Source organism: Crocodylus siamensis, chromosome 6, assembly GCF_052110815.1.
Source record: "Crocodylus siamensis isolate JL-2025a chromosome 6, ASM5211081v1, whole genome shotgun sequence".
Lineage (NCBI taxonomy): Eukaryota > Metazoa > Chordata > Crocodylia > Crocodylidae > Crocodylus > Crocodylus siamensis.
The window spans coordinates 94,367,890-94,391,776 of record NC_143400.1 but is presented as its reverse complement, the minus strand read 5'-3'; the positions used below and the strand labels follow the sequence as shown (position 1 = coordinate 94,391,776).

The window sequence follows — 23,887 nt, the reverse complement described above, 5'->3', positions numbered from 1 at the left end:
CGCTTCCCTCCCTCCCTTGCCCTCTACCCTCACCCTGCACCTTTCGCCCGGCGTAGCTGGGCCGTCAGGCACCTCCCGGGACAGCCTCCGCTTCACCAGGGGTCCTGTAACGTCACTTCCGGGCCGGAAGCGGCGGTGAGGCAGCGCTGAGCACGGCCCCGAGCAGCGGTACTACCAGCGGCTCTAGTCCCTCTTCACGCCCGCCCCGCCCGTCACCCGCGCACCGCGCCGCGCCGCGCCGCAGCATGATCACGTCCGCCGGTGAGGGGCGGGGCGGGGCCGGGCGGGGGCATTTCGCTGAGTCAGGGCCCGGCTGCGCCGGCCTGCTGCGTCACCCGCCGCCTGCACATCCCGGGTGCCGGCACTCGAGGGCTGGGGTCGCATCCAGGCCAGGCCCCGCATGGCCGGTGCCCTCCCGTGTGGCATCCAGGTCCTCCCGTCTCTCTTCGTAGGGCTTGGCCTGCAAACCCTGAACCATACGAGGGTCACGGGCTTAGTTTGGTCTGTGTGTGTGTGCGTGTGCGTGCACTTACTCCTCGGTGCGGTGCGCAAAGATGCACCCAGAGATTTCAAATAGAAACCCCCAGCTGTGGGCTTCCAGAGTCCTTTGCAACAGGAAACCTGTCTTTTTTCCTGCTGTCAAAACGTGAGTGAAAACAGAGGGCTGGTATTTTCCAAGGGGGCCTCAAGTCTGAGAAAGTTTGCGACTTAATCAAACAAATGATTTCTATGGTGAACTTGCACGTGTGTTTTTCTTCTGACTTCTGCAGCAGTTTCCTCAGCAGTACAAGTTTGAGGCCCGTGTTGCTCAGCCAGGGCAATGCAGCACCCTGCGGCGCCTTGAGGTGCTTTTGAGGGTGGCACAGGGCACCGCACGTTGTTGCACTGTTAGGTGTGTAAACGGGATTCACAAGATAAACTGAGACATTTCAAGCAGGAATCCAGAGCGTTAAAACCTTTCTGCCTTGTTGTGGGGTTGCTGATTTCTTTGCGACAGAAAAAACAAAACAAAACGCTGCTCAATTATTTTTCCGTGGTCAAAAAATGAGTGAAAAGTAGGAGCTGGCATTTTCTGAGAGGTGCCTTGAGTCTGAAAAGGTGGAGAGCTGCTGCGCTAGGGGTTATGTATAAAGCTTGTAATCATCGTTAGTCTCTGATGTGCACCATTAAGTCAGCAGCCAAAGATAGAGGGGAAATTGGATGTGTTGTACAAATTTTCGTGCTGGGTCATATCAGGGCCTTGCTACTGTTGCTGTAAAAGTTGAGTAATGCTGAGCTAGGCAGGGACTAGTCACTTCTTGACTAGGGTCACCTTTTGCTCTGTCTCCTTTGTCTTACCTGAGAGATTGGAGTCAGTATGCAGTGCGCAGAGCATGGGGTGCTTATCCCTTCAGGCTGCCTCCCTCCCTGCCTCCCCCGTCACCCAGAGCTCCAGTACTGTCACTGTGCAAGTTGTTTCTGAAATGATCAGGGTGCTTTTGCTGCTGATCTGAATGGGGCTTTAGACAGTAAGAATAATACACAATAGCGATAACTAGAATGGTCCACACCAGTGTGGTTTTTGGCTGGCCCAGGGTTGTTAACTTTGTAATTAACTTAAAAGTATTTATGTAATGTTTTAAAAACCACAAAGTTTTGGAGTCAGTTTCTCTGTTCTGTGGAAGCAAGTGTTCTAAAAACAACAGGTTATGACCTACTCTCTGTGGCTCTATTGCATAACTTGCATATGGCACAGAATAGCTCTGAGATGCTTGGGTATTGTAGTTGAAAACTGAGTAGATGAGATTTATCTAGTTTTTTTAAGCAGTGAGGGGTGTGTTCAGTTTATGGGGAATGAAAGCTGGTTTCAGGTCTTTGAGAGGGATGAATAAAGGACTGACATCTGGAGACAGGGAAGAGGAGGAAAAGAGGTCTGAAATGAGTAGTGTGGAGGGGACAGCAGTTAGGGAAAGCTCTGAGTGGGGTAAGAAGGAAGAAGTGCAAGTCATGTAGGCAGCCGGTCAGAAAGCAAAGCAATCATTAAATAGCTGGCTGTGATTATAAGGATTTTCATGCAAGGAAGAAGTACAGAGCAGAAATCAGTCTGCAGATGCCATCACCTTCCCTTTGATGAGGAAAAGCTGTCCTGTCAATCCCAATTCTGTCTGCTGGGAACATAGTTTGAAGGGGTCACTTTAAAATTTGGTGCGTTTGTGGTGTGTACAGCAGTGTGGATGGGGATGGGCTGGGGAAGTGCCCAAGGCTGGTTCCATGCCTGTGTTCCATGGTACATGTGGGAGGTATTTGTATTTGCAAGAAACTTGTACTTGCTGTTGGATTTCATGAAGTACCTCATGCAGTTTGTTCCCTTTGTGGTAGTGGTGTGTGCAGACTGAATAATGCATGCTGTGGTCGGATGAGGGTGAGGATAAAGCCCAGCTCTCATAGTGCTTTTCATTCAGGATTTCTTAAACCTGTAGGAAGTAAGCCTGTGTTGTGATGAATTTTATACATGTGGGGAAACAGAGGCACTGAAGTTAAGTGACTTGCCAAAGGTGCTGACACAAGTGGTTAAACTGGAGACTGACTCAGCCTGTGTTCTCAGTCCAGCACTGCCTCTCATCAAACATGCTTTTCTACTTCTCAGAGAAATTACTATTTTAATCCAGAGCTTAACATACCAATTTACATGATGTTTTAATTATCATATTTTTGGTCTAATTCTGCAGCTGATCTGACCTGTTATCAGAAACTGAAATCTTTAGGGGAAAAATATACCGTTTCTTTTCACCATATTGTTTTTGGGCTAAGTCATATTTTCCTTTTGAAAGCACAAAGGATCATCCTAAATAAAATGCTACTTTTTTGTTGTTGTTGCAGCTGGAATTATTTCCCTTCTGGATGAAGAAGAGCCACAGCTCAAGGTAGGTTCAAATGTGTTTGCTAGACCCCACTTGTCTCAAAGTCATACTTAATATCCATTGATTTTTACAACAGCATTAGATTTTTAGCAGCCTTCATGGGTAGACAAGGATGAGTAACCCCTACACCATGTGCAGCCAAAGAACTTCTTGTCAGGAGCCTGAGAGGCCCAGGCAGTTCCATCATGGGATAGACTGGAGCTTTGCAGCCCAGGATCCGTACTTGAGGACCCACCTCTTCTGATGAAAAGGCTTAGCAGCCGGCATGTGTCCCAGGGGATGCTCTTGGGATGCTTTTACTCTGAACGTTTACTGAGCCAAAATTTCTCCTCTCACATGTCTCTCTTGTTTGGCAGGGGTGGGGAGAAGGGACAACATGTTTTAAACAAACTATAAGGAAGCTTGTACATCTGGCAACCTAGTGGAGGAAGAAACAAATGACTGTGGAAACCTTAGTTTACAAAATGGACACGTGGTTTTAAATACATTAAAAAGGCAACAAACTCTAGGAGCCTAATGAAAACCCAAACCGGCAGAATAAGGAGCCTGCCATCAGGATGGCATCACTCTGTGTACTGGAGTATCACAGGGACAGTCCTTGTCCCCTGTGAGACTTGTGTCTTCCAAGGCACCATGTCTGCAAATAGGGTTTGAGTGTTCTGTAGACTGAGGAACCTATTGCTTCCTTCATAATAACCTCAAAAGGTGCATCCCTTTGGCTGAGAACTGAAATTAAAGGAAGGTGGATCAAGGTTCCATGTCCCTACTTGTACATTGGGCTAAACAATCCTTCCCTTCTTGATGGGGGAGATGAGACTGTTAGAGAGCATTTGCAAAGTGACTTGAGGATGTAGATGGCTCCCAGGGTGGGAGGGTTTTGCTGGCCTGTATTACAGTGGTCTGAGGAGAGGACAACTAAAAAAAAAGAGCCTTTATTGAATGTGATTTTTATCACTCTCCGCAGGAGTTTGCTCTTCACAAGCTGAATGCTGTTGTCAATGACTTCTGGGCAGAAATCTCTGAGTCAGTGGACAAAATGTAAGAGAAGAAATATTCTCTGTCAGAGGGGCGGGCAGCTTAAATGGAATATGGGGTGCAGCAAATCTGCTCTTTTTCTGGCAGCTCAATCTCAGTTCTGTTGTTCTTAGTTTTCCCTGAAGTGTGACTTTACCTGGGCCTGCACTGAGATCTCCCACCCCAAAAATGCAAGCTGAGCTGAAGAGGGCAGTTGGCTGCTGCTTATAGGGAGAGCCTTGCATGCTGAACTGATGTTCTTTCCTTTGACCTTTCCAGCGAGGTTCTCTATGAAGATGAGGGCTTCCGGAGTCGCCAGTTCGCTGCCTTGGTTGCTTCCAAAGTGTTCTATCACCTGGGAGCCTTTGAGGAATCTCTGAACTATGCCCTGGGAGCAGGTGACCTCTTCAATGTCAACGACAACTCGGAATATGTGGAGACGATCATTGGTAATTGAAAGCAGCTCTGACTGGAAAGCTGTTCTAGCTTTGAGACTCTGCTTGCCTTTGCTGCTGTCTTCCAAATTTTCTGCTCGCTGCATATAGTTATCAAAGCTGATGCTTCAGCTGCTGTTTTCATTTTAGTACTACTTTATTTCCTCTCTTTGAGAACTGCCTTTCTTCGTTGCCATTTAGCAAATAGTTTCTTCTTCCAGTCACCTCTGTCCCTGGTATTCCTAGTCAAACTCAAATGAACACACCTGTATAGTGTTTCTTTCCTCTTCCATCTCCCAGCATCATTGATGCCAGAGTAATCCTAGGAATATCAGTAAACCTGGCTGCACAGGTAGCAGAGAAAACTTAGCATAGTGTTTTCCCTTCTGTTTTAATAGACCTGGGTATTTTTGTGGGCAACGGATGGACATTTTGTGTCGGCGTATGGAAGTGAAATGGTGTCTAGAATACTAGAATATTAGAAGTCTGTCTTTGTAACTGGAACTTTTAATTAAGGAAGCTGAATATTCATTGTTTCATACCATGACAGAGGTCCTCCTTAAGCATTTGAAGAGGGTGGCCCCTGTCCCTGGGAAAAGGGGGAGAAGAATGTCCAGTGTTCAAACAGCTAATCCCAGTCTGCTGATCTGGCTGACATTTAGGGGTTTTGAAGAGCTGGGGACCCTGGCTTGCTTGCTTTCCTTCTTCTACTGCTTTCAGGGGAGCAGGGAAGTCTGATGTGAGTTGCTTCCTGACTTGTCGAAAATCTCCTGTTGTTTGAAATTGCCAAATAGCCACAGGTTCATTTTTGTTTTAAATGCGTTTGCTTTTAGCACACAACTTAAGAGTTCAGACCATGGAAATCTCTTCTTCTATTTCACTGTTTTAAGATCATTTGCCTGTGGGATGTAAATTATGGTAGTGACTGCATGCTTGTCACATTCCCATCATTTTGCTGTCATAGGTGGATTTAGGCGGGACAGAGTCTCCTGAGTCATCAATAAATGTTTTGCCTGTATGCGTGGACTTCTGTATATTGTGCCTGAAGGTTGCTACTTTTATTCCCTAAGGCTGTGTCCAGATGAGTAAAGCTGTGTGGTATTTGGTGCTGCAAACCCTTCTGCAGTATTGCACACACTCAGGTGTTCTATGCTCTGCAAGGTAGTAGTGCGGGGGCAGTTTTTGACCCACGTGAAAAACTGCACAAAAAAAGGGGCAATGTGCACTGCTCAAAACCAGAGCCTGGCCAGCTAGAGCCACATTCCAGCTGCTGACCAGGCTCTGAGCGGCAGGATCGCTGTGGCTGCAGCTCCCCAAGGCCCCCATGTAAGGATGCTGGGGTCAGCACAGTTGCTGGCCCCAGCCTCCCTTACCTCACCTGGGGTAACCTGCTGTGCACCAGAGGATGTGTAACACAGGCATTCTCCAGGGACAAGTAGCAGCAGCACAAGGTGTGCCACTGCTTCTTGTCCTTGGGGAAACAAATGCCCACTCTTGTGTGGAAATGGCCCAAGAGTCTATGTCAGCTTTTCAGGTCTCATACTTCTCTTGAACCTTTGAATATCTAGGGAGTTTAAACAGAGCTGTGTTTCATGTTCTTCTTCAGCAAAATGCATCGACCACTACACCAAACAGTGTGTGGAGAATGCAGAGCTGCCCGAAGGGGAGAAGAAGCCTGTCGACGAAAGGCTGGAAGGGATCGTGAACAAGATGTTCCAGCGGTGTCTGGATGACCACAAGTACAAACAGGCCATCGGCATAGCACTGGAGACCCGCAGGTTGGACATCTTTGAGAAAACCATCCTGGAGTCGGTAGGTGGAGTTGTTGGATGTTGGGTGGAAGTATGATCCCTCCTGACTTCCTGCCCCCTGGGGCGGGGGGCTGGACTTGATCATCTTCTGAGGTCCCTTCTGCCTTAATGTCTGAAATCTGTGAAATCCTTGTCAGGATCAGAAAATCATTAGACGCAGGGGTTGCTGTGGATGTAGTCTTTCTGGACTTCCGGAAGGCTTTCGACACTGTCTCTCACCCTGTCCTCATCAAAAAGCTGGGAGACTGTGGTGTCGATGCCCACACAGTCAAATGGGTCGCCAACTGGTTGGAGGGCCACACCCAGAGGGTGGTAGCGGATGGGTTCTTCTCGACCTGGAAGGACGTGGGCAGTGGGGTTCCGCAGGGCTCGGTCCTCGGGCCTGCACTGTTCAACATCTTCATCAGTGACTTGGATGACGGGGTAGAAAGCACCCTGTTCAAGTTTGCTGATGACACTAAGATGTGGGGGGATGTGGGTGCACTAGAAGGGTGCAATAGGCTACAAGCTGACCTTGACAGGTTGCAACGGTGGGCGGATGAGAATAGGATGGGGTTTAACGCTGATAAGTGCAAGGTGTTGCACATGGGGAGGAAGAACCGGCACCACACTTACAGGTTGGGGAACTCCCCTCTTGCCAGGACGGAGACGGAAAAGGATCTTGGAGTCGTCATTGACTCCACGATGAACATGGGCCGGCAGTGTGGGGAGGCAGTCAAGAAGGCCAACTGTACCCTGTCATGCATCCACAGATGCATCTCGAGCAGGTCCAGGGAGGTGATCCTCCCCCTCTATGCGGCACTGGTCAGGCCGCAGCTGGAGTACTGCGTCCAGTTCTGGGCGCCACACTTCAAGAGGGACGTGAACGATGTGGAAAGAGTTCAGAGGAGGGCCACTCATATGATCAGGGGTCAGCAGGGCAGGCCTTATGAGGAGAGGCTACGGGACCGGAACCTGTTTAGCCTCCACAAGAGAAGGTTAAGGGGGGACCTTGTGGCCTGCTACAAACTGGTCAGGGGGGATCAGCAGGTATTGGGGGAGTCCTTGTTCCCCCGTGCGCTGCCAGGAGTGACCAGGAATAACGGTCACAAGCTGGCGGAGGGTAAGTTTAGATTAGATATTAGGAGGCGCTACTTCACAGTCAGGGCGGCTAGGGCCTGGAACCGGCTTCCAGGGGAAGTGGTGCAGGCTCCTAGCCTGGGGATTTTTAAAAGGAAGTTAGATGAGCACCTTGCCGGGGTCATCTGACCCCGGTGCTCTTTCCTGCCAAGGCAGGGGGTCGGACTAGATGATCTACCTAGGTCCCTTCCGACTCTAGCTACTATGAAACTATGAATTAACTAAGGCGATGCGATTGATGTAAAGCTGTGCCATGCTTTTCTTTGGGTCAATTAAAAACACAAAGTTTATTGGGAAGAGGTGTTTTTTACCTTGTTATGAGGCTTCTGCTTTTTTTTGTTTGGTGTTTGAAGGGGCCCGTAGCGTGCATACAATGATGAATACACATTGCACACCTAACAGTTTATTTTAAGTACTAGTAGAATTGTGTTTTCAACCTATTTTGGAAACTTCTTTCCTGACTGTTGCATTTGATCTGTGAGTTTCTGTGATGGAAATAAGAGGCACATTCTAAAGTCACATATGCGTATCTTTGTCAGCATAAAGAAAAGTTCATTAAAAGTATGGATGGTTTTATTCCTTAATTTCTTTCTTTGATTTTGTTTCAGAATGATGTTCCTGGGATGCTGGCATATAGTTTAAAGCTCTGCATGTCTTTAATGCAAAATAAGCAATTCCGTAACAAAGTGCTCAGAGTTCTGGTTAAAATTTACATGAACTTGGAAAAACCTGACTTCATCAATGTGTGCCAGGTAATCCTGAGTGATGCTGCTGTTTGTAAATGCTTTGCTTGATTTAAAAACATCCAGATAACTTGATTCCTACCTGGGCTTTGGAATCAAACAAAGAAATACCATTCCTTCTGTGTGCAGTTTCAATATGTATTAAATTTGAGCTAGTTTAGATATTAAACTAGTATTTAGTCTTCAAGGTTACTAACCTTCTAATTAACATATTTTATGTTTGTTGTATTTCTGGACGGGAAACTTGTTCTAAAACAACATAAGCTAGAAAATTATGATTACCAATTCGAGGCTGTGTAGGGAATTAATCAGTGGTTCCCTAGCTCTGAATCTTAAAAGGATTAAATATTTTTTTTTTCTTTTATCCAGAAAATAAATATTGTTTTTCAGGAAGTTGTTCTTAGTAATATTTCGGCTGGGTATTCAGATGCCAGATGATGTTGCCATGCGTTTGGCCATCACGCCATACTCTAGGTGTGGGACTCTTAAGAACTTCATACTTGTTCCATTTTAACTTAGACAGCTCTCTAGAGAGATGGATCATACTTTTACGAAGTGATAGATGTCGTCTGATAACATCTTGTTCTTAAATTAATCTGAGATAATGTCATCCTACACCCTCATTTCAGCAATGTAATAAGGGAAAACTGTGGACCTCAAAAGAGAAATTATGTATAGAAAGAACTTTTAATTCTTGTCTTGTGTTCTTTATAATTCTCACCTTGGCCTCATTTAAAGTTCGCTTACGGAAACTGTTTGAAAATTATTAGTATCTGTTATGGGAGGGGGAATTCTTCACTCTGGCCTCCCATTAGAGGAGTGTCAGCATGCAAGAAAGAAAAGAGACACGAGAGGATCTCTGGAGCCTACTCTTCCATTCTGCAATATAAGCCATCTTTTCTAATCTTTTTGTTTCATTCCTCTCCCTCTTGCCCCTTAGTGCCTGATATTTCTGGATGACCCTCAGGCTGTGAGTGACATCCTGGAAAAGCTGGTGAAGGAAGACAACCTTCTCATGGCTTACCAGATTTGCTTTGATCTGTATGAAAGTGCAAGCCAGCAGTTCTTGTCTTCTGTAATCCAGAATCTCCGTACTGTCGGCGCCCCCATTGCCTCGGTGCCTGGATCAACCAACACGGGAACTGTACCTGGATCTGAGAAGGACAGGTGTGGGCATTGGCTTGAGCAGAAATATCACTGTTCAGTTAAAATATAACTCGTAGGGAGTCTTCTGTTGTAAACACAGACGAATGTTTTAAGAGTGTGTGTAAATATGATGTGCCCTTTGTAGTAGAAGAGAACAAAGAAACAGAGGCATGTTCAGGTTGATGCCTGTCACAGCTAGGTTCTGTTTCCTAACCCTGTTATGGAATCTGATTAAATGATTTTGTGGGCATATGTGGATTAGGGACTGGCAATAGTAAACAAAGCCTTTCTGTTTGATGAAGGTTGTCTGGTCAAATCCAGCCTAGCTTTATTAAGAGGAGGTTCCCACTGCTGATCGTTGTCCAGTAGTCTATATTCCAAGGTCTTAGCTGCCAGATGTCTGTATAATATAAGCCATCTCTGTAATTGGAATCATTTGACCCCTTCTTTCCTCTCCCCTCTTTGGCCTCACAGAAAATCAGTACAGGTCTGGAACTACCTTCTTATCCCTCTGTGGGCCCCTCCAAGTTAAATTCCTGGCCTGTGGGCAGAGCATTATAGAGACAATTTACACTGCTCTTTATCTTCCATTAGCTTGGAAGCCGTCAGTCTGGCACATGAAATGGTGACTGCATCTGTGCAAATAACATAATGGGGACTCTGGTCCTATAAAGGCTTGCAGAAATGAGGCACCTTTTTATCTTTCCGAGTCAGTGATGCAAGTTTAGAAGTAGGTGTTTCCTGTTGTAATGCACTGCAGTAAGCATACTTACTGAGCCATTCATAAATGGGCCTGCATAGTGCTTCATATTATGCAAATTTCTTTGAGCATTATGCGGGTCACTAGGAAACAGTCCTCTTCTGTGGGCCTTGGAAAATCGGGTTTTAATTGCTTCGAAAGAAATTGGCCAAAGTCCTGTCTCCATCTCCTGTAGCACTGGCAGAGCCTTGTGCTTTGTGGGGTGCCGTTGCTGAGAGACACTTATGCTGTTCCAGCTTCCTTTTAGTGCCCAGTGTGTAGCTTCAATGAAAAGTATGGATGGCACTTAAAGTGTCTGGCAGGGATGGTACCCCCCACTGGGAGATGGAGAAAGCTGTTGCAGCAGCTGGTATAAAGATGTGCTCAGAGCAATGGGAATCTGTGCAGTGACTGGTCTTGGGATGTAGTGAGAAATGGAAGGTTTCCCACTCCTGTAGAAGCATGTCAGGCTCTTGTCTCAGCAACAGCTCAATAGCTGTGATTTCCCTTTCTTCACTGTGTCTCTCCTTATTCATGGTGCACCAAAGGCTCTTGAGAGGGGATGAACTACCTTGTCATATCAACTTCCCAGCTCACTTCAGTGCAGTGAAAGTGTTTGGCCAGTGATGAGATGTGAACTTGATTGCATCTTTTTTTTTTTTTTTTTAATTGCAGTGATGCTATGGAGGCAGAAGAGAAGCCAGGTAGCTCTTGTGCTGGGAAGTCTGCAGACGCTGTAAGTCCTGCTGTGCAATATCATATATACTGTATTTAGCTGCACGTCCATGCTTTGCCTAGATACCCCCATGTACCTGAATCTGGGTGCAGTGACCTCTTGAAGGTGTTGGGCTTAGCACACCGTGTTTAAAATATCTTCCTGCTGAGAGATCGGTTGGAAGCCAGGAATTGGGCAGGGTCTAAATTTGTAGGTCGGTTGAAAGGCCAGGAGACAGCTCAGTTAGGGCGCTAATACACAAGCGCAGCAGCTGCTCTGATGCACTGGGATTCCAGCGCATTGGAGCAGACAGGATTAACTGAATCTGCTGGAACATGGCAATTGCCATATTCCAGCAGTCTCCTGCATCTCGTGTATGTGACTTAGAAATGACAGCAGGGGCAGCTTGTTGAACAAGCTTTACCTCAAATACCCCTGCCGCTATTTTTAAGTTTGGGGACACTGATGCACAAAACATTGCGGCGCTTTAATTAGAGCAGCTCTCGGAGCCACTCTAATTAAAGCACTGCCCCTCCCACCCCTGGAGGGAGTATAAATGTGCTCTTAGAGACATGAGGGAAGCTGGGCTGGAGTGGGCTGGCTTATCTGTTTGATTTATTTCAGACTCTGTGGGTGCTTCTACATGAGATTCTTAATGTGCAGAAGACTAATTCTACTGCACATTAGCGCAGTGGGCAAAACCCATGCTAATGCTCTAATGCACAGTAGAATAAATCTACTGTGCATTAACATCACCACCAAAAACCCGTTCAACTGCGCTAATGTGCAGTAGTGCTGATTGCGGCGTGTTAAGTTAGTACCTGTCATTACAGTTACTAAACTTAATGTGCCATAATTGTGGTAATGAACGTGTAGCCACACCCTGTTAGCATTAAAAATAAATCCATCCTGGAAAGAAGGAGAGATGAGTGTAGCACAAACCTTGTCAGTTTAACTGTGAATGAAACATGATTAAAGTTACCAGGATTTTGCTCATGAGTATCCCTATAAGAACATGCAGATATATAACATTTACTCTTACGATGAGGGCAAAAATGCTAAACAGAGCTGGGGATAAAACTCCAGTCATGGCTGTGACCACTCCTATCATGTACACATGCAAACAACTCATGAGAATTGTGGAGATAATCTTGTAGATCTTTAGAAAGGGATGAATTCTGTTCAGTTCATTGTAAGCAGAGAGACTTGCTTGAAACCAGGTTCGGGCAAAGAAACAAAGCAGTAAGATTCGTAGCTCCTCAGAAAACCTGTGGGCAGCGTCCTCCAAGGGGGATAGCATTTTGGATTAGTTTCTGCTGGGTGAATGCCATGGCTGGTGCCAAGGGGCAGGCATGCAGAAATGATCCTGGTGACCTGGAGCATTCTAGTGCTCTAATTGCCCTAGCTGGGAGTGCAAGCCAAAAAGAAATAACTAAGGAGATTAGTTAAAGGACTAACCTCAGCAGGTCTTTTACATAACGTCACTACAAAGGGACTTAATGTGCTTTCCCCACCCCCTGCAGGAGTGCCAAGCTTAGGCTGACATTACAGGAGTTATCAAAGGGCTCAGGTTGGTTCAGCAGAGCATTGGGAGCATGTAGATAAAGTGGCGACTAGCCAGGTGTTTGAAAAGCCCTAAGACTGATCCATGTCCTTCCCAGCCATTGTAGACCCCAGCAGCGTGGTTCCAGCACATCTCTGTTGAATTGATTTGCTCTCCCAATCCCCAAGCTGTCATGGTCACCTTGCAACTGCTCATCCATGGCATCACCATATGTTTCAAGCATCGTTGCTGAGTCCTTCCTCACTATAATCCCTAAGGAAACACAAGTGTAGTGTTCATATATATGACTGCTTTTTGTGGAAGGGTTTCTTGTTCACTAGGTGCAAGAGACCAAACGAAGCAGCAGATGAGCACCAAATATCAAAGAAGCAGGTGTGATTGGAATGATTTATTTCTACCATAAGGGATGCATTGTTCTTATAGTCTCTGCCCTTCACTCTCCATACCTCATCCCTGGAAATACTCTCATTGGAGTGACCAGGACTTGTGAGAATCTTTATTGCCTTTTTAACCCCAGACCTGCTGGTCTCTGAATGGTCAGCTGTAACTGTGCACTTGAACATGCACAGGGTGTTCTAATTGTGCACTTGAGCTGGCAGTCTCATGGGATCACTGCAGGGATTCTTATGACCTGTCTTTTTTTAATTCTTTTCTTTGTGCATGAAGAACCCTGAGCCCAAGGACCAGATCTCCAAAATGATTAAAATTTTAAGTGGTGAAATGGCTATTGAGTTGCATCTGCAGTTTTTAATACGAAACAACAACACTGACCTCATGATTCTCAAAAACACAAAGGTAAGTGGCCTTAGATTGCCGTCTGCTACTGGGATTGTCAAAAGTTTTCTGGTGTGCATCTGTTTCCACAATCTCTTTTTGAAGCATTAGGTTTAAGCAAAGCCTGAGTGTGTCTGGGAGGATTCCCTCTTTCCAAGGTTTCTTGTTCATGGCTGGCCTAGTATAACAGTCCCAATATGTTCATTCTAAAAATCAAATCTCCTAGCTCAGTGAGGGTTGTTTGTCTCGCTGTCTGGCCATGAGTCCATCAAAGTGGCCAGTGCAATTCTGAGGTGTGTCTAGAGGCCACCTTTCCACGTACCCGAAGGAGGAAAACAAAACCAAGGAGTTGCAGTATTACAAGCCAAGAAATAGACTGAATGTGTTAGTGGCCACAAGCAACGTCTTACTATGAAGTTACTAGTGTGAGGCATTTGCATGTGCTAAATTTTATGTGTAAAGTTAGTGCAGCACTTAAGAGCCTGACAAAATGGCATCTAATGCCTTTGCTGCTGCAAACCCTATCCCTGCTGTACCTTAAGCCTAGTGACTATTATAAACCCCAGAAGAGAGTTTGTCTGGATTTTAAATATGCTCCCTATCCTCAGCAGGCTGCATGAGACATTTACCTGCTTAGAGCAAGTATACATCAGCATGCTGTTTTTCAAATGCTTGGGAAATTTCCCTCTGCTGATAGAGCCTCTTCCTGCTGATTCTGTGGTTCCTTCCAGGGAAGGCTTGAAATAGTTGTTAGAAGCAATGGATAAATGACTTGGGGCTGCTGGGCATTTAAAAGAAGATATCTTTCTCCATTCATGCTGCTGTTTTGCTTCAGTTTATTCTGCAGAAATTTATATAAAGGACTCATGAGCACAAGAAATGGGTTTGACATCAGGCCAGAGTGTCTTAGCAAGCAGTGCATCCTCATTAGAGTGAGGTCATTTATAGATTCATACATTATAGTCAGAAGGGACCACAATGGATCATTGTGTCTGACCCCCTGCCCCTGGCAGGAAAGAGGACCAAGGTCAGATGACCCCAACCAGGTGACTATCAAGCCTCCTCTTGAAGACGGCAGAAGCATGATCTTTATTGTGCAATTTAAACACCCTGAATTAGTTGTGACCCATCTTTCTGAGGCAAAGCCAAGTAAGCAGAACTGTGTGCCTAAAGCAGCGCACGTGTACTCAATCATCTGTATGGTACCAAGCAGTCTGAATTGAGCAGACCTGGGTGCATGTTTCTTGCTGCTTGGTGAAACCAGTCTGTTTTGCTCTTCCAGGATGCAGTCCGGAACTCCGTGTGTCACACAGCAACAGTTATAGCAAACTCCTTTATGCACTGTGGGACAACCAGTGACCAGTTCCTTAGGTAAATACGTTGTAAAGAAATCCAGGTAACTTTGAGAGGTACTAGAATACTTTATATGTCACCTGTCCTCCAAAAGGCAAGGGCAGAGAAGAATAAGGGTGATCAAGTGAATTACAAAAGACTCCTGTATGAAGAGAGAGGGGAAGATGGCAAGTTGTTTCCCCTGGAAAGGAGACAAGAGCGAGTGTGATGAAAGTAAATAAGATGAACAGTATAGAGAAAGGCCCAGAGCTGCATAGAAACGAGCTATAGAGTTGTTACACATTTTCTAGCACTGACTTTGTAGCTGGCTGGCTCTCTTTATAGCTTGATACTTATTTTTATGTTGTAATAATTACTTTGCATGTGTGGCCAATCTAAATTTACTATAGTTTCATAGTTTGTAGGGTCGGAAGGGACCTGAGCAGATCATCTAGTCTGACCCCCTGCCACGGCAGGAAAGAATACTGGGGTCAAATGACCCCAGCAAGATGTTCATCTAACCTCCTCTTAAACACCCCCAGGGTAGGAGCCTGCACCACTTCTCTTGGAAGTTGGTCCCAGATCCTAGCCGCCTTGACCGTGAAGTAGCGCCTCCTGATGTCTAACCTGAATCTCCCCTCTGCCAGCTTGTGACCGTTATTCCTGGTCACTCCTGGCGGTGCTCGGGGGAACAGGGACTCCCCCAATGCCTGCTGATCCCCCCTGACTAGTTTATAACAGGCCACAAGATCCCCCCTCAGCCTTCTCTTTTGGAGGCTGAACAGGTTCAGGTCCTGCAGCCTGTCCTCATAGGGCCTGCCCTGTTGTCCCCTGATCATACGAGTGGCCTCCTCTGGACCCTCTCCATGCTGTCGACATCCCTCTTGAAGTGCGGTGCCCAGAACTGGACGCAATACTCCAGCTGCGGCCTGACCAGTGCCACATAGAGGGGGAGGATCACCTCCTTGGACCTGCTCGAGATGCATCTGTGGATGCATGCCAAGGTGCGGTTGGCCTTCCTTACCGCCTCTCCACGCTGCTGGCCCATGTTCATCTTGGAGTCAGTGATGACCCCCAGATCCCTTTCCGCCTCCGTGCTGACGAGGGGAGTTCCCCAACCTGTAGGTGTGGTGCCGGTTGTTCCTCCTGAGGTGCATCACCTTGCGCTTGTCTGTGTTGAAACTCATCCTATTCTTAGGTATTCTCGTCCGCCCACCCTTGTAACCTGTCTAGGTCTGATTGTAGCCTGTTGCATCCTTCCAATGTACACACGTCCCCCCACATCTTAGTGTCATCAGCAAATTTGAACAGGGTGCTTTTTACCCCCTCATCCAAATAGCTGATGAAGATGTTTCATAGTTGAAGATGTTGAACAGCGTGGGCCCGAGGACCGAGCCCTGGGGGACCCCACTGCCCACGTCCTTCCAGGTTGAGAAGGACCCATCCACCACCACCCTCTGGGTGCGGCCCTCCAGCCAGTTGGTGACCCATTTGACTGTGTGAGTGTCGACACCACAGCCCCCCAGTTTCTTAATGAGAACAGGGTGAGAGACAGTGTCAAAAGCCTTCTGGAAGTCCAGGAAGACGATGTCCACTGCTACCCCTGCAGCTAATGATCTGGTGATCTGATCGTAAAAGGCCACCAGGTTGGTCTGACAGGACCTGCCACTGATGAACCCATGTTGGTTGCCCCTAAGCATGCAGTCCCCTGCTGGCCCCTCCTGGATGTGTGCCAGCATAATTTTCTCGAACAGCTTGCCTAGGATCGAGGTGAGACTAATCGGCCTATAGTTTCCCGGGTCCTCCTTCCTGCCTTTTTTGAAGATGGGGACCACGTTGGCCCTCTTCCAGTCCTCCAGTACCTCACCAGAGCACCACGAGTGCTCGTAAAGCCGTGCCAGGGGACTTGCAGTGACCTCGGCCAGTTCCTTTAGAACTCTAGGGTGGAGATTATCTGGGCCGTCTGACTTGAATACGTCCAACCCCTCCAGAAGCTCCCTAACTAAATCCTCGCTAACCCGTGGCCCAGGTGTGCCTCGCCCGGGGCCCGAGGGGGGCCCAGCAGGGAGGTGGCTGTTCTGGTCCCTACTTAAGAAGACGGAGGCAAAGAAATCGTTAAACATGTTAGCTTTGCCGTCTGGTGTGACGACCAAGTTACCCATGGCATCCTGCAAGGGCCCCACATTACCCGGGACCTTCTTTTTACCCCCTACGTATTTAAAAAAAGACTTCTTATTGTCCTTAATCTGGGAAGCTAGTCCCAGTTCCATCTCTGCCTTGGCCTTCCTAACTGCCCCCCTACATCCCCAAGCAACTACAGAATAGCCCTCCCTGGTGATGACCCCTTCTTTCCATTGGGTATAAGCCTCCTTTTTAGCAAGGAGACATTCCCGGATTCTTTTGGTGAGCCACAGAGGCTTGTGTGCTCTCCTGCTCCCTTTGATCCTTGTTGGGATTACCTTCCTTTGGGCTTGGAGGATCGTCTTCTTAAGGAGTGACCACTCTCCTTGGACACCTGGCTCCCCTCCCCCCCGGGACCTCAGCGCTTCTCCAACTATCCTCCTTAGCTCGTTGAAGTCTGCCCTCCTAAAATCTAGGGCTGCTGCCTTACTGCATGCCTTTGCAGTTTGGCAGTTAATTGCGTAATATATTTAATGTGTAGCAGGGGCCAAAAGGAGATTGAGCCAAAAATTTCCAACACAAGAAAAAGTGGATATAGAAAGAAATTAAACGGTGGAAAATTCAGATTCTATGAAAGGAAATGCTTTTTGCGCATAGCATGAATTTTGACTGTGGAACATGTTCCCTCTGGCAGTTGTTGAGGTCAAGAGTTTAGATGTTGGATCATTATTTTGGGATGGCGAGAATAATTGGTCCAGAATTGTTGTAATCAGCTATGATATATTTTTGGAAGGGATGATATTAAACTAGGAGCAATGGGGCTGAAGCCAATCCTAACTATTGGAGACCAGCGTGAGGCCATGTTGGTGGTGGGGGCAGAATGTTCCACAGCAAACTACTACGTGACTTTTTTTTGCACTTCCCTTGGCATTTGGTGCTAGGTGCTAGTGAAGATGGCACTGGGCTGAATGGATTATGAGCCTGATTCATTCAGATAGCCCCTGTGTTCTGATCAGTCAAGGATGGCTTTTTGGCAAGCTTTGAACTTGTGCAGATCCAGGCTGGGGGCTGAATTAACAAGAAGAAGTGACGAAAGGGACCATTTATATGATCCAGTTGACCCTCCCAGCCAAGAACAGTTTCCAGTTCTCTCTTTCGGAAAAAAAGCACTGCTTGAGCCCATGGCAGGGTCTTTGAAGCATGAAGACAGGCTGACCTAGGTCTGCATTGTTGTAAAATGAGCTGCTCACTTGTGTGATTGCTGGTGTTGAGCCAAAATTCAGAGCTGGCGAAGGGCAAGTGCAGAGCACAAGATGTCTCCATCTCCCTGTCTCCCACAGCTGCCTGCTGTTTTGAAAGTAATCCTTGCTTCTGACATATCACCAGGGGTAACAACTGTACTGAAACCCAGGCTTTTTCTCATTCCAGAGATAATTTGGAGTGGCTGGCCAGAGCCACTAACTGGGCAAAGTTTACTGCTACTGCCAGCCTGGGGGTCATACATAAGGTAACATTACATTTGTATTTCTTCACGTAATAAAAGCTCTTCTCTTGTTGTCACTGAAATTGTTTTCTCTGGGAATGTGTTTGCCCAGCTTGATTTTAAAACTTGGTTAGGAATCAAAGCCAGTAACAGGACCTTGTCCTTGTCGGGCCATATGGCTGGCTCATGAGTGTCTCCATTCCACCTTGGACCTTTCAGATTCAGTGCAGGGATAGTGGGTTAAAGAAGAGCAGGAAGTTTTGTAGTTTTTGTACCCAGTTCTTTAATAAAGCAGCCTGATTGTTGAGCCAAATATGCGTCTTGGTCCAGTCTGGAGAAGAGAAGACTGAATGGGGATTTAATAACAGTCTTCTACTCTCCAAAATGGGGGTCAGAAGAGCTGGACTGTTCTCAGTGTGTGCAGATGACAGGACAAGGAGCAATGGGTTCAAGTTGCAGCAAGGGAAGTTGAGGTTAGATGTTGGAAAAGTCTTTCTCACTAGGAGGGTAGTAAGACACTGGAAAGGGATGCTCAGACAAGTTGTGGAGTCTCCATCCTTGGAGATTTTTAAGACCTCGGTAGACAAAGCCTTGGTTGGCATGATCTAGTCAGGGCTGGTCCTGCTTTGAGCAGGGGGTTGGACTAGATGTGAGCTCCCAACATCCCTTCCAACACTTATTTTCTATGATTCTATGATTTGTTTGCTTTGTAGAGTGATTCTTTTGTACTTGTGCCTTTTTGTGAACAAACTGCAAAAGTGATAATAACGGGAACACTGCATGTGCTGGTGTTGGGGAAGGCCAGTACTGCACCACACTACGGAGAATGATGGATTAAGCAGATGTTTACTCCCGATAAACGTCTTTATAACTCAACATACTTTTCCCTTTTTTCTCATTTTTTTCTTCTTTCTCTATACCCTGTTGGTCAATGAACTTGTAGGGTCATGAGAAGGAAGCACTACAGTTAATGGCTACTTACCTGCCCAAGGACACCTCTCCGGGGTCAGCCTATCAGGAGGGTGGAGGCCTCTACGCTTTGGGTCTCATTCATGCTAATCATGGGGGTGACATCATTGACTATTTGCTGAACCAGCTGAAGAATGCCAGTAATGACGTACGTATAAGGTTTAAGTTGTTCTGGTCTGAGTGTCCAGGAGTGCACTAAATGCTTTGCTAAAACATGCCTCTGAACTTGCTGTAGATCTGACCCGAGACAGTGAATGAGGATGACAAATAGCATAAAAGCAATAAGTAACACAGTGGCTTATGGAAAGCTGCATGGTGCGCTGCTTATACACCTTGATGGTCCCCTTCAATGCAGTGCTTACTTTCAGCATCCTTCACATTCCCAACACAAGTGGGAAGTGAGCAAGTGAGAGTAGGAGGCATTTGAATCCTAAGGCCTCTGGGTTTGGGACTTGCACGTAGGATGCCTGGCATGGATTTGGGAGTATCTGAAGCACCAGACTGAGTCTGCTGGTAGTAGCGTCTCGCAGACCTGAACAATTGAGTTCTGTTCAGTCAAAATTTGAAATTTATTTTGGAACTGATTTGGCCCTGGAGACGCAATTTTATTTTATTTAAAAAAAAAGAAAGAAAGGAAGAAGTGGAATTTGAGGAAGGAGTTGTGAATTTGTATTTCAGCCTTCATTATACTTATTGTCTATAGCAGCTGCTATAGGTCTCATGGCTTCAGGGACATCATTGTGGTCTAGCAGAGTTATACCAGTGTTATGTGGCTATGGGTAAGAGGTGAATCAGTTCGAAGTTTGACTGATTTTTAAATCAACCCAGTGACATTAGTTATACACCAGTTCCCAGTTCCCAGTTGCAGGGTGCAGTGCCCTGAGAATAGAACTTTCTTCCTGCTTTTTCCCTGTGAGCTTTCTTAGGCGTGTTGTTATGGCAGGCTAGAAGGCTACTTAGGGAGGTACAGGTAGAGCAACCAATTACTGGACTTTCTTCCCTGGAGATGGTCCTCTCTGCTAATGGGCAGGGAAAGGATCTGCTCAGTACCTTTGGCAGTTGGCTATGATTTAGTAGCACAACACTGAGGCAGTGTTTGGGGCTAACCGTTACTTGCCAAAAGAACAAATCAGGGAATTTACATGCTGCACACAAGGCTTTGTCTGTTATGTGTAATTAGTACTTCATTCAGGATTCGCTCATGGGCTTCTTCAAACCTGGATTTATTCATAGGCTCCTTATTCATGGAGTAGTTTCGTAATTAATGGTTGTCCAGCCTCCTCCCACCCTCTCTTCTGGGGCATGCCCCGAGTTCCTCTTGGGTTCTACAAATCTTTCTAGCTGCAAAGAGCTAGCTCAGTTTAGTGCTTTGTATTGAATTAATGTTGCCTTCCTCCTATCCTTCAGATCAAGACACTGAGATTTCTTGGCAATCCCTTGCAGTCGAGGCTGATTGTCTTATGTGTGGTTCCTAAGGTGGCTGATAAGGTCGATCCAGGATCGACAGACTCTGCTGCAACCCAGGCACATGTTTCCATGCAGGGTGGGTGGCTCTGGATTCTTGATCCTGTCTGCCATAGCAGTGAATGCCACATAAGTAAATACCTGTATAAGCTTCCAGCCCAGGTGTCTGTTATGCAGTATATTCTGCCTGTTGACATTGCTATGTACATTTGTGGTCCTGTGTAGATAAATCTCTGGCAAGAGAGAAAAGACTCTTTTAGAAAATCTGTAGTGCTTTGCGTGGGGCTTCTACTACTTCTTATGGGATGAGTCCATGGACTGACTTTCTAGAATGTAGCTTCTGCCTTCTTGATCAGAGAGAACTTGGGAACATACAGAAAAATAGAAGTGGGTTTCACAAAAAAGGGGGCAGCAGCCCATTTTAAGGTTGGGGGGACAGGTTTGTGCACTAAAAGTTGTCAGCTTGAAATGCTGGCTTCTTCACCCGATGTGGATGTCTGTGCACTATAATACATGCATTAATAGGAATGAAAATTGTCATTCTTTGTAGATTGTCCGGCATGGTGGTAGCCTGGGGCTGGGGTTAGCTGCCATGGGCACTGCCCGCCAAGATGTGTATGATCTGCTAAAAACAAACCTCTACCAAGATGATGCAGTGACAGGTAAGCAAGACCCTTTTAAGCAACTAATTATGTGGCCTTACTCACAGGCTATAGATCTGAGTAATTATAGACCATTTCTAGGTTGTTGTTGACATTTTTTTGACCTACAAGGATCTTTTATATTGTGTTAAAGCCGTTATCAGGATTGGAGTGCTGCTGAACTGGCTGCTGTACAAGACTTGGTATAAAATTGCAGCTGCTGTGATTCAATGACATGGTATTCCGTGCTTTGCGTATGGTGCTCAGGCTGCTGACATGTTCAGTTAAAGGCGTGATGGGATCCAGTTCCCAATCTTAACTGTTGTGCTTCTGCCCATGTTACGTACGCATGGTAAGAGGTCGGATTGGAGGGTCAAGTCCCAGTCATATCCTGCTGCTGGTACAGGGGCAGCCTAGGATTGTGATCTCGAACTCCCCCTGTGCCAGCAAGTAACAGTCCAAGCATTTAGTGCTCTTGTGACTGGGAGTGCCTGCAGCGCACTGGAACCTTCAAGGCCTTTGGTGTGCTTCCAACCCCAGGAGTGCACCGGTCACATGTTCAGTTTAAGGCATGATGGGAACCAGCCACAAAATTATCATACATTTTATAGTTAGTGGCTTATTGTGAGTTTTGTCATACTGTTAATTGCATGAACACGTGGCTGGGTGACTGCTTAAGATGTGATTAACTGGCTAATCGCATCATAAGTGTGAGGTCTGCCAGGGCCCTCAGAGAACTGTGCCCCCCAATACTTGTGTTTTAAACTGGCTTACACTCTTTCTTCTCAAAAGCCACATGTCACACTGATCTTTCTGGCTGCAGGAGGTTGGATGGAGACCATTGTTGCATTGGCCACAATACACAGAAGAGCAATGTGTGACAATCTAGGCCTCTGTTGGCCTAAGACAGTTTCTGAGTGGCTACAGGCTGTGCAGGCCCCCTCACTTCCCTCCATCCTTCCCCTCCATTACACTGTGCTGGCACCCTGGGTTCCCCTAAGCTGCCTGGCCACAGGATTCCAGGGGCAGGTAGCAGAAACTGGAGGAGGGAGGGAGAGCCAGAGACTCCAGCAGCAATAGCAGGAGAGCAGTGGAGGGAGGGACACCCAGCCTGGGGAGTCTGGGGGGCCACATCTTAACCCCTGTGGGCTTCCTGCAGCTGAAGGTATAAATCTGGCTCCTTTACACAGTGATTTGGTCAAAGAAAGACCCTGTTTAAATACTACTTTATTCCTTGTTGGGTGATTTTTTTTATTATGCTGCTTGCCTGTTAGAGACTTCTTCTTGTGGTACTCTGAAAGCAGCATAGATATGTCTTAGCAGTTTTCCATCTTCCATCTTGCTCATGGGAGATGAGCCACAGGTCTCCTGGACACAGCTGTGTATGTATCTCAGCAGTACAAGGCACCTCCGGGTGTGGTACTGATTAAGGATTAAGCCTGTATTGTGAGCTAAGCATATGTTTCTGCTTTTCTGTCCTGCCGCACAGGTGAGGCAGCGGGCCTGGCATTGGGTCTTGTTATGCTGGGGTCTAAAAATGCTCAGGCCATTGAGGACATGGTTGGCTATGCACAGGAAACGCAGCATGAGAAGATCTTGCGGGGCCTAGCTGTTGGAATTGCATTGGTGATGTATGGGAGGATGGAGGAGGCGGACGCCCTCATAGAGAGTCTCTGTAGAGATAAGGTGAGAGGTTGCATTTTGACGTCAGTGTTGCATTGCAGAGACTTCCCTTGTCCCTGCTAAAATGTTTTTTTATGTCCTTGTCAAAATGTTTTTACAAATAGCCGGAAACACCAACCTCCGAGTGTTGTGTGACGTTGGTCAGTGCAGCTGTTCTGATGCATCACAGCTTCTGGGCCCTTTCTCCTTTAGGTCATGAGAGTGCAGCTCCTAGTGAGGTGCTCGTAATCAGACGATGTTTCCATCGGCCAGCTGTTCTGTGCCGCCTTGTTGCTAATGAGCAAGTGTTGCGGCTCTGCTGTTTGCTGTTTGTTGGAATCTCCAGCCTCCAGGAATTGAACGGACTTGGAGACTGAGCTCTCACGACTTTGCTGTACTTGTAGAAACCTTTGTTGAAGTATGCTCTCTCTCTTCTAGGATCCAATCCTCCGACGCTCAGGAATGTACACTGTAGCTATGGCTTACTGCGGCTCAGGGAACAACAAGGCTATCAGACGTCTGCTCCACGTAGCTGTAAGTACTGCAGACTGCGTGGACTACCTAGGCTAGTGCACAACCCACCCAACACATTGATAGGACTTTCCATTGGCAATGTCAGTGCTCTGATCAGAAACAGTGATTTAAAAGGATGAGAGGCTGTTTTCTCTCCCTTCTTCATGAAAATAGTAGGATTAGAAGTCACAGGGTCTGCAAATACAAAGCGTAAAGAGACTTCAGCTAAAGGAGGAAGTTAATCTAGCTTGCTAATATGTTAATTTAGTGTTGAAAAGCAAAACGTGGCCCCAGAGTAGTTCTTCGCTGGGAATAAATGTTTCCCATCTCCAAATAACTCTCAACAGTTTATTGTGCTGGGCAGAAAAACAATAACTTTTAAAGCCTTGCGCCTCGGAGCTCTTTGATTGATCTGTGATCTGAAAGAATGGCATTTTAAAACACTTCATGAAATGTGAATGGGAGTCTCTGTCTCCAGGCCTGTACTTCACTAATGTGAAGTACATCCCTCAGTATGACTTAATTTTCTTGCTCTTTCTACTCCTGTATCCCTGATCAAATCATCTGCAGGGCACTAGAGTCAAAGTGTTTCATAGTAGTTAGAGGTTTTGACCATTCTCCTGACATCTTGTTTCCTCTTTAACAGGTGAGCGACGTCAATGATGATGTGAGACGGGCTGCAGTTGAGTCACTTGGTTTCATTCTGTTCAGGTACAGTTTCTCACTCCACTTCTGCAGTCTTC

General features: G+C 46.5%; 1 protein-coding gene across 1 annotated transcript in view; it reads left to right on the top strand.

The window, feature by feature from the left end:
* The first annotated feature begins 107 nt into the window (after positions 1–107).
* Positions 108–23,887, top strand: part of PSMD1 (proteasome 26S subunit, non-ATPase 1) — a 115,542-nt gene continuing 91,762 nt past the window's right edge. Inside the window, exons 1-16 of the mRNA XM_090055386.1 lie at positions 108–261; positions 2,860–2,903; positions 3,865–3,938; positions 4,194–4,363; positions 5,955–6,160; positions 7,887–8,030; positions 8,962–9,188; positions 10,582–10,642; positions 12,852–12,980; positions 14,242–14,330; positions 17,841–17,919; positions 18,839–19,012; positions 20,879–20,990; positions 22,459–22,655; positions 23,070–23,165; positions 23,791–23,855. Coding sequence (XP_089911512.1) covers positions 246–261; positions 2,860–2,903; positions 3,865–3,938; positions 4,194–4,363; positions 5,955–6,160; positions 7,887–8,030; positions 8,962–9,188; positions 10,582–10,642; positions 12,852–12,980; positions 14,242–14,330; positions 17,841–17,919; positions 18,839–19,012; positions 20,879–20,990; positions 22,459–22,655; positions 23,070–23,165; positions 23,791–23,855 — 1,883 coding nt within the window. The 5' untranslated portion in view covers positions 108–245. The remainder of the gene's footprint in view (positions 262–2,859; positions 2,904–3,864; positions 3,939–4,193; positions 4,364–5,954; positions 6,161–7,886; positions 8,031–8,961; positions 9,189–10,581; positions 10,643–12,851; positions 12,981–14,241; positions 14,331–17,840; positions 17,920–18,838; positions 19,013–20,878; positions 20,991–22,458; positions 22,656–23,069; positions 23,166–23,790; positions 23,856–23,887) is intronic.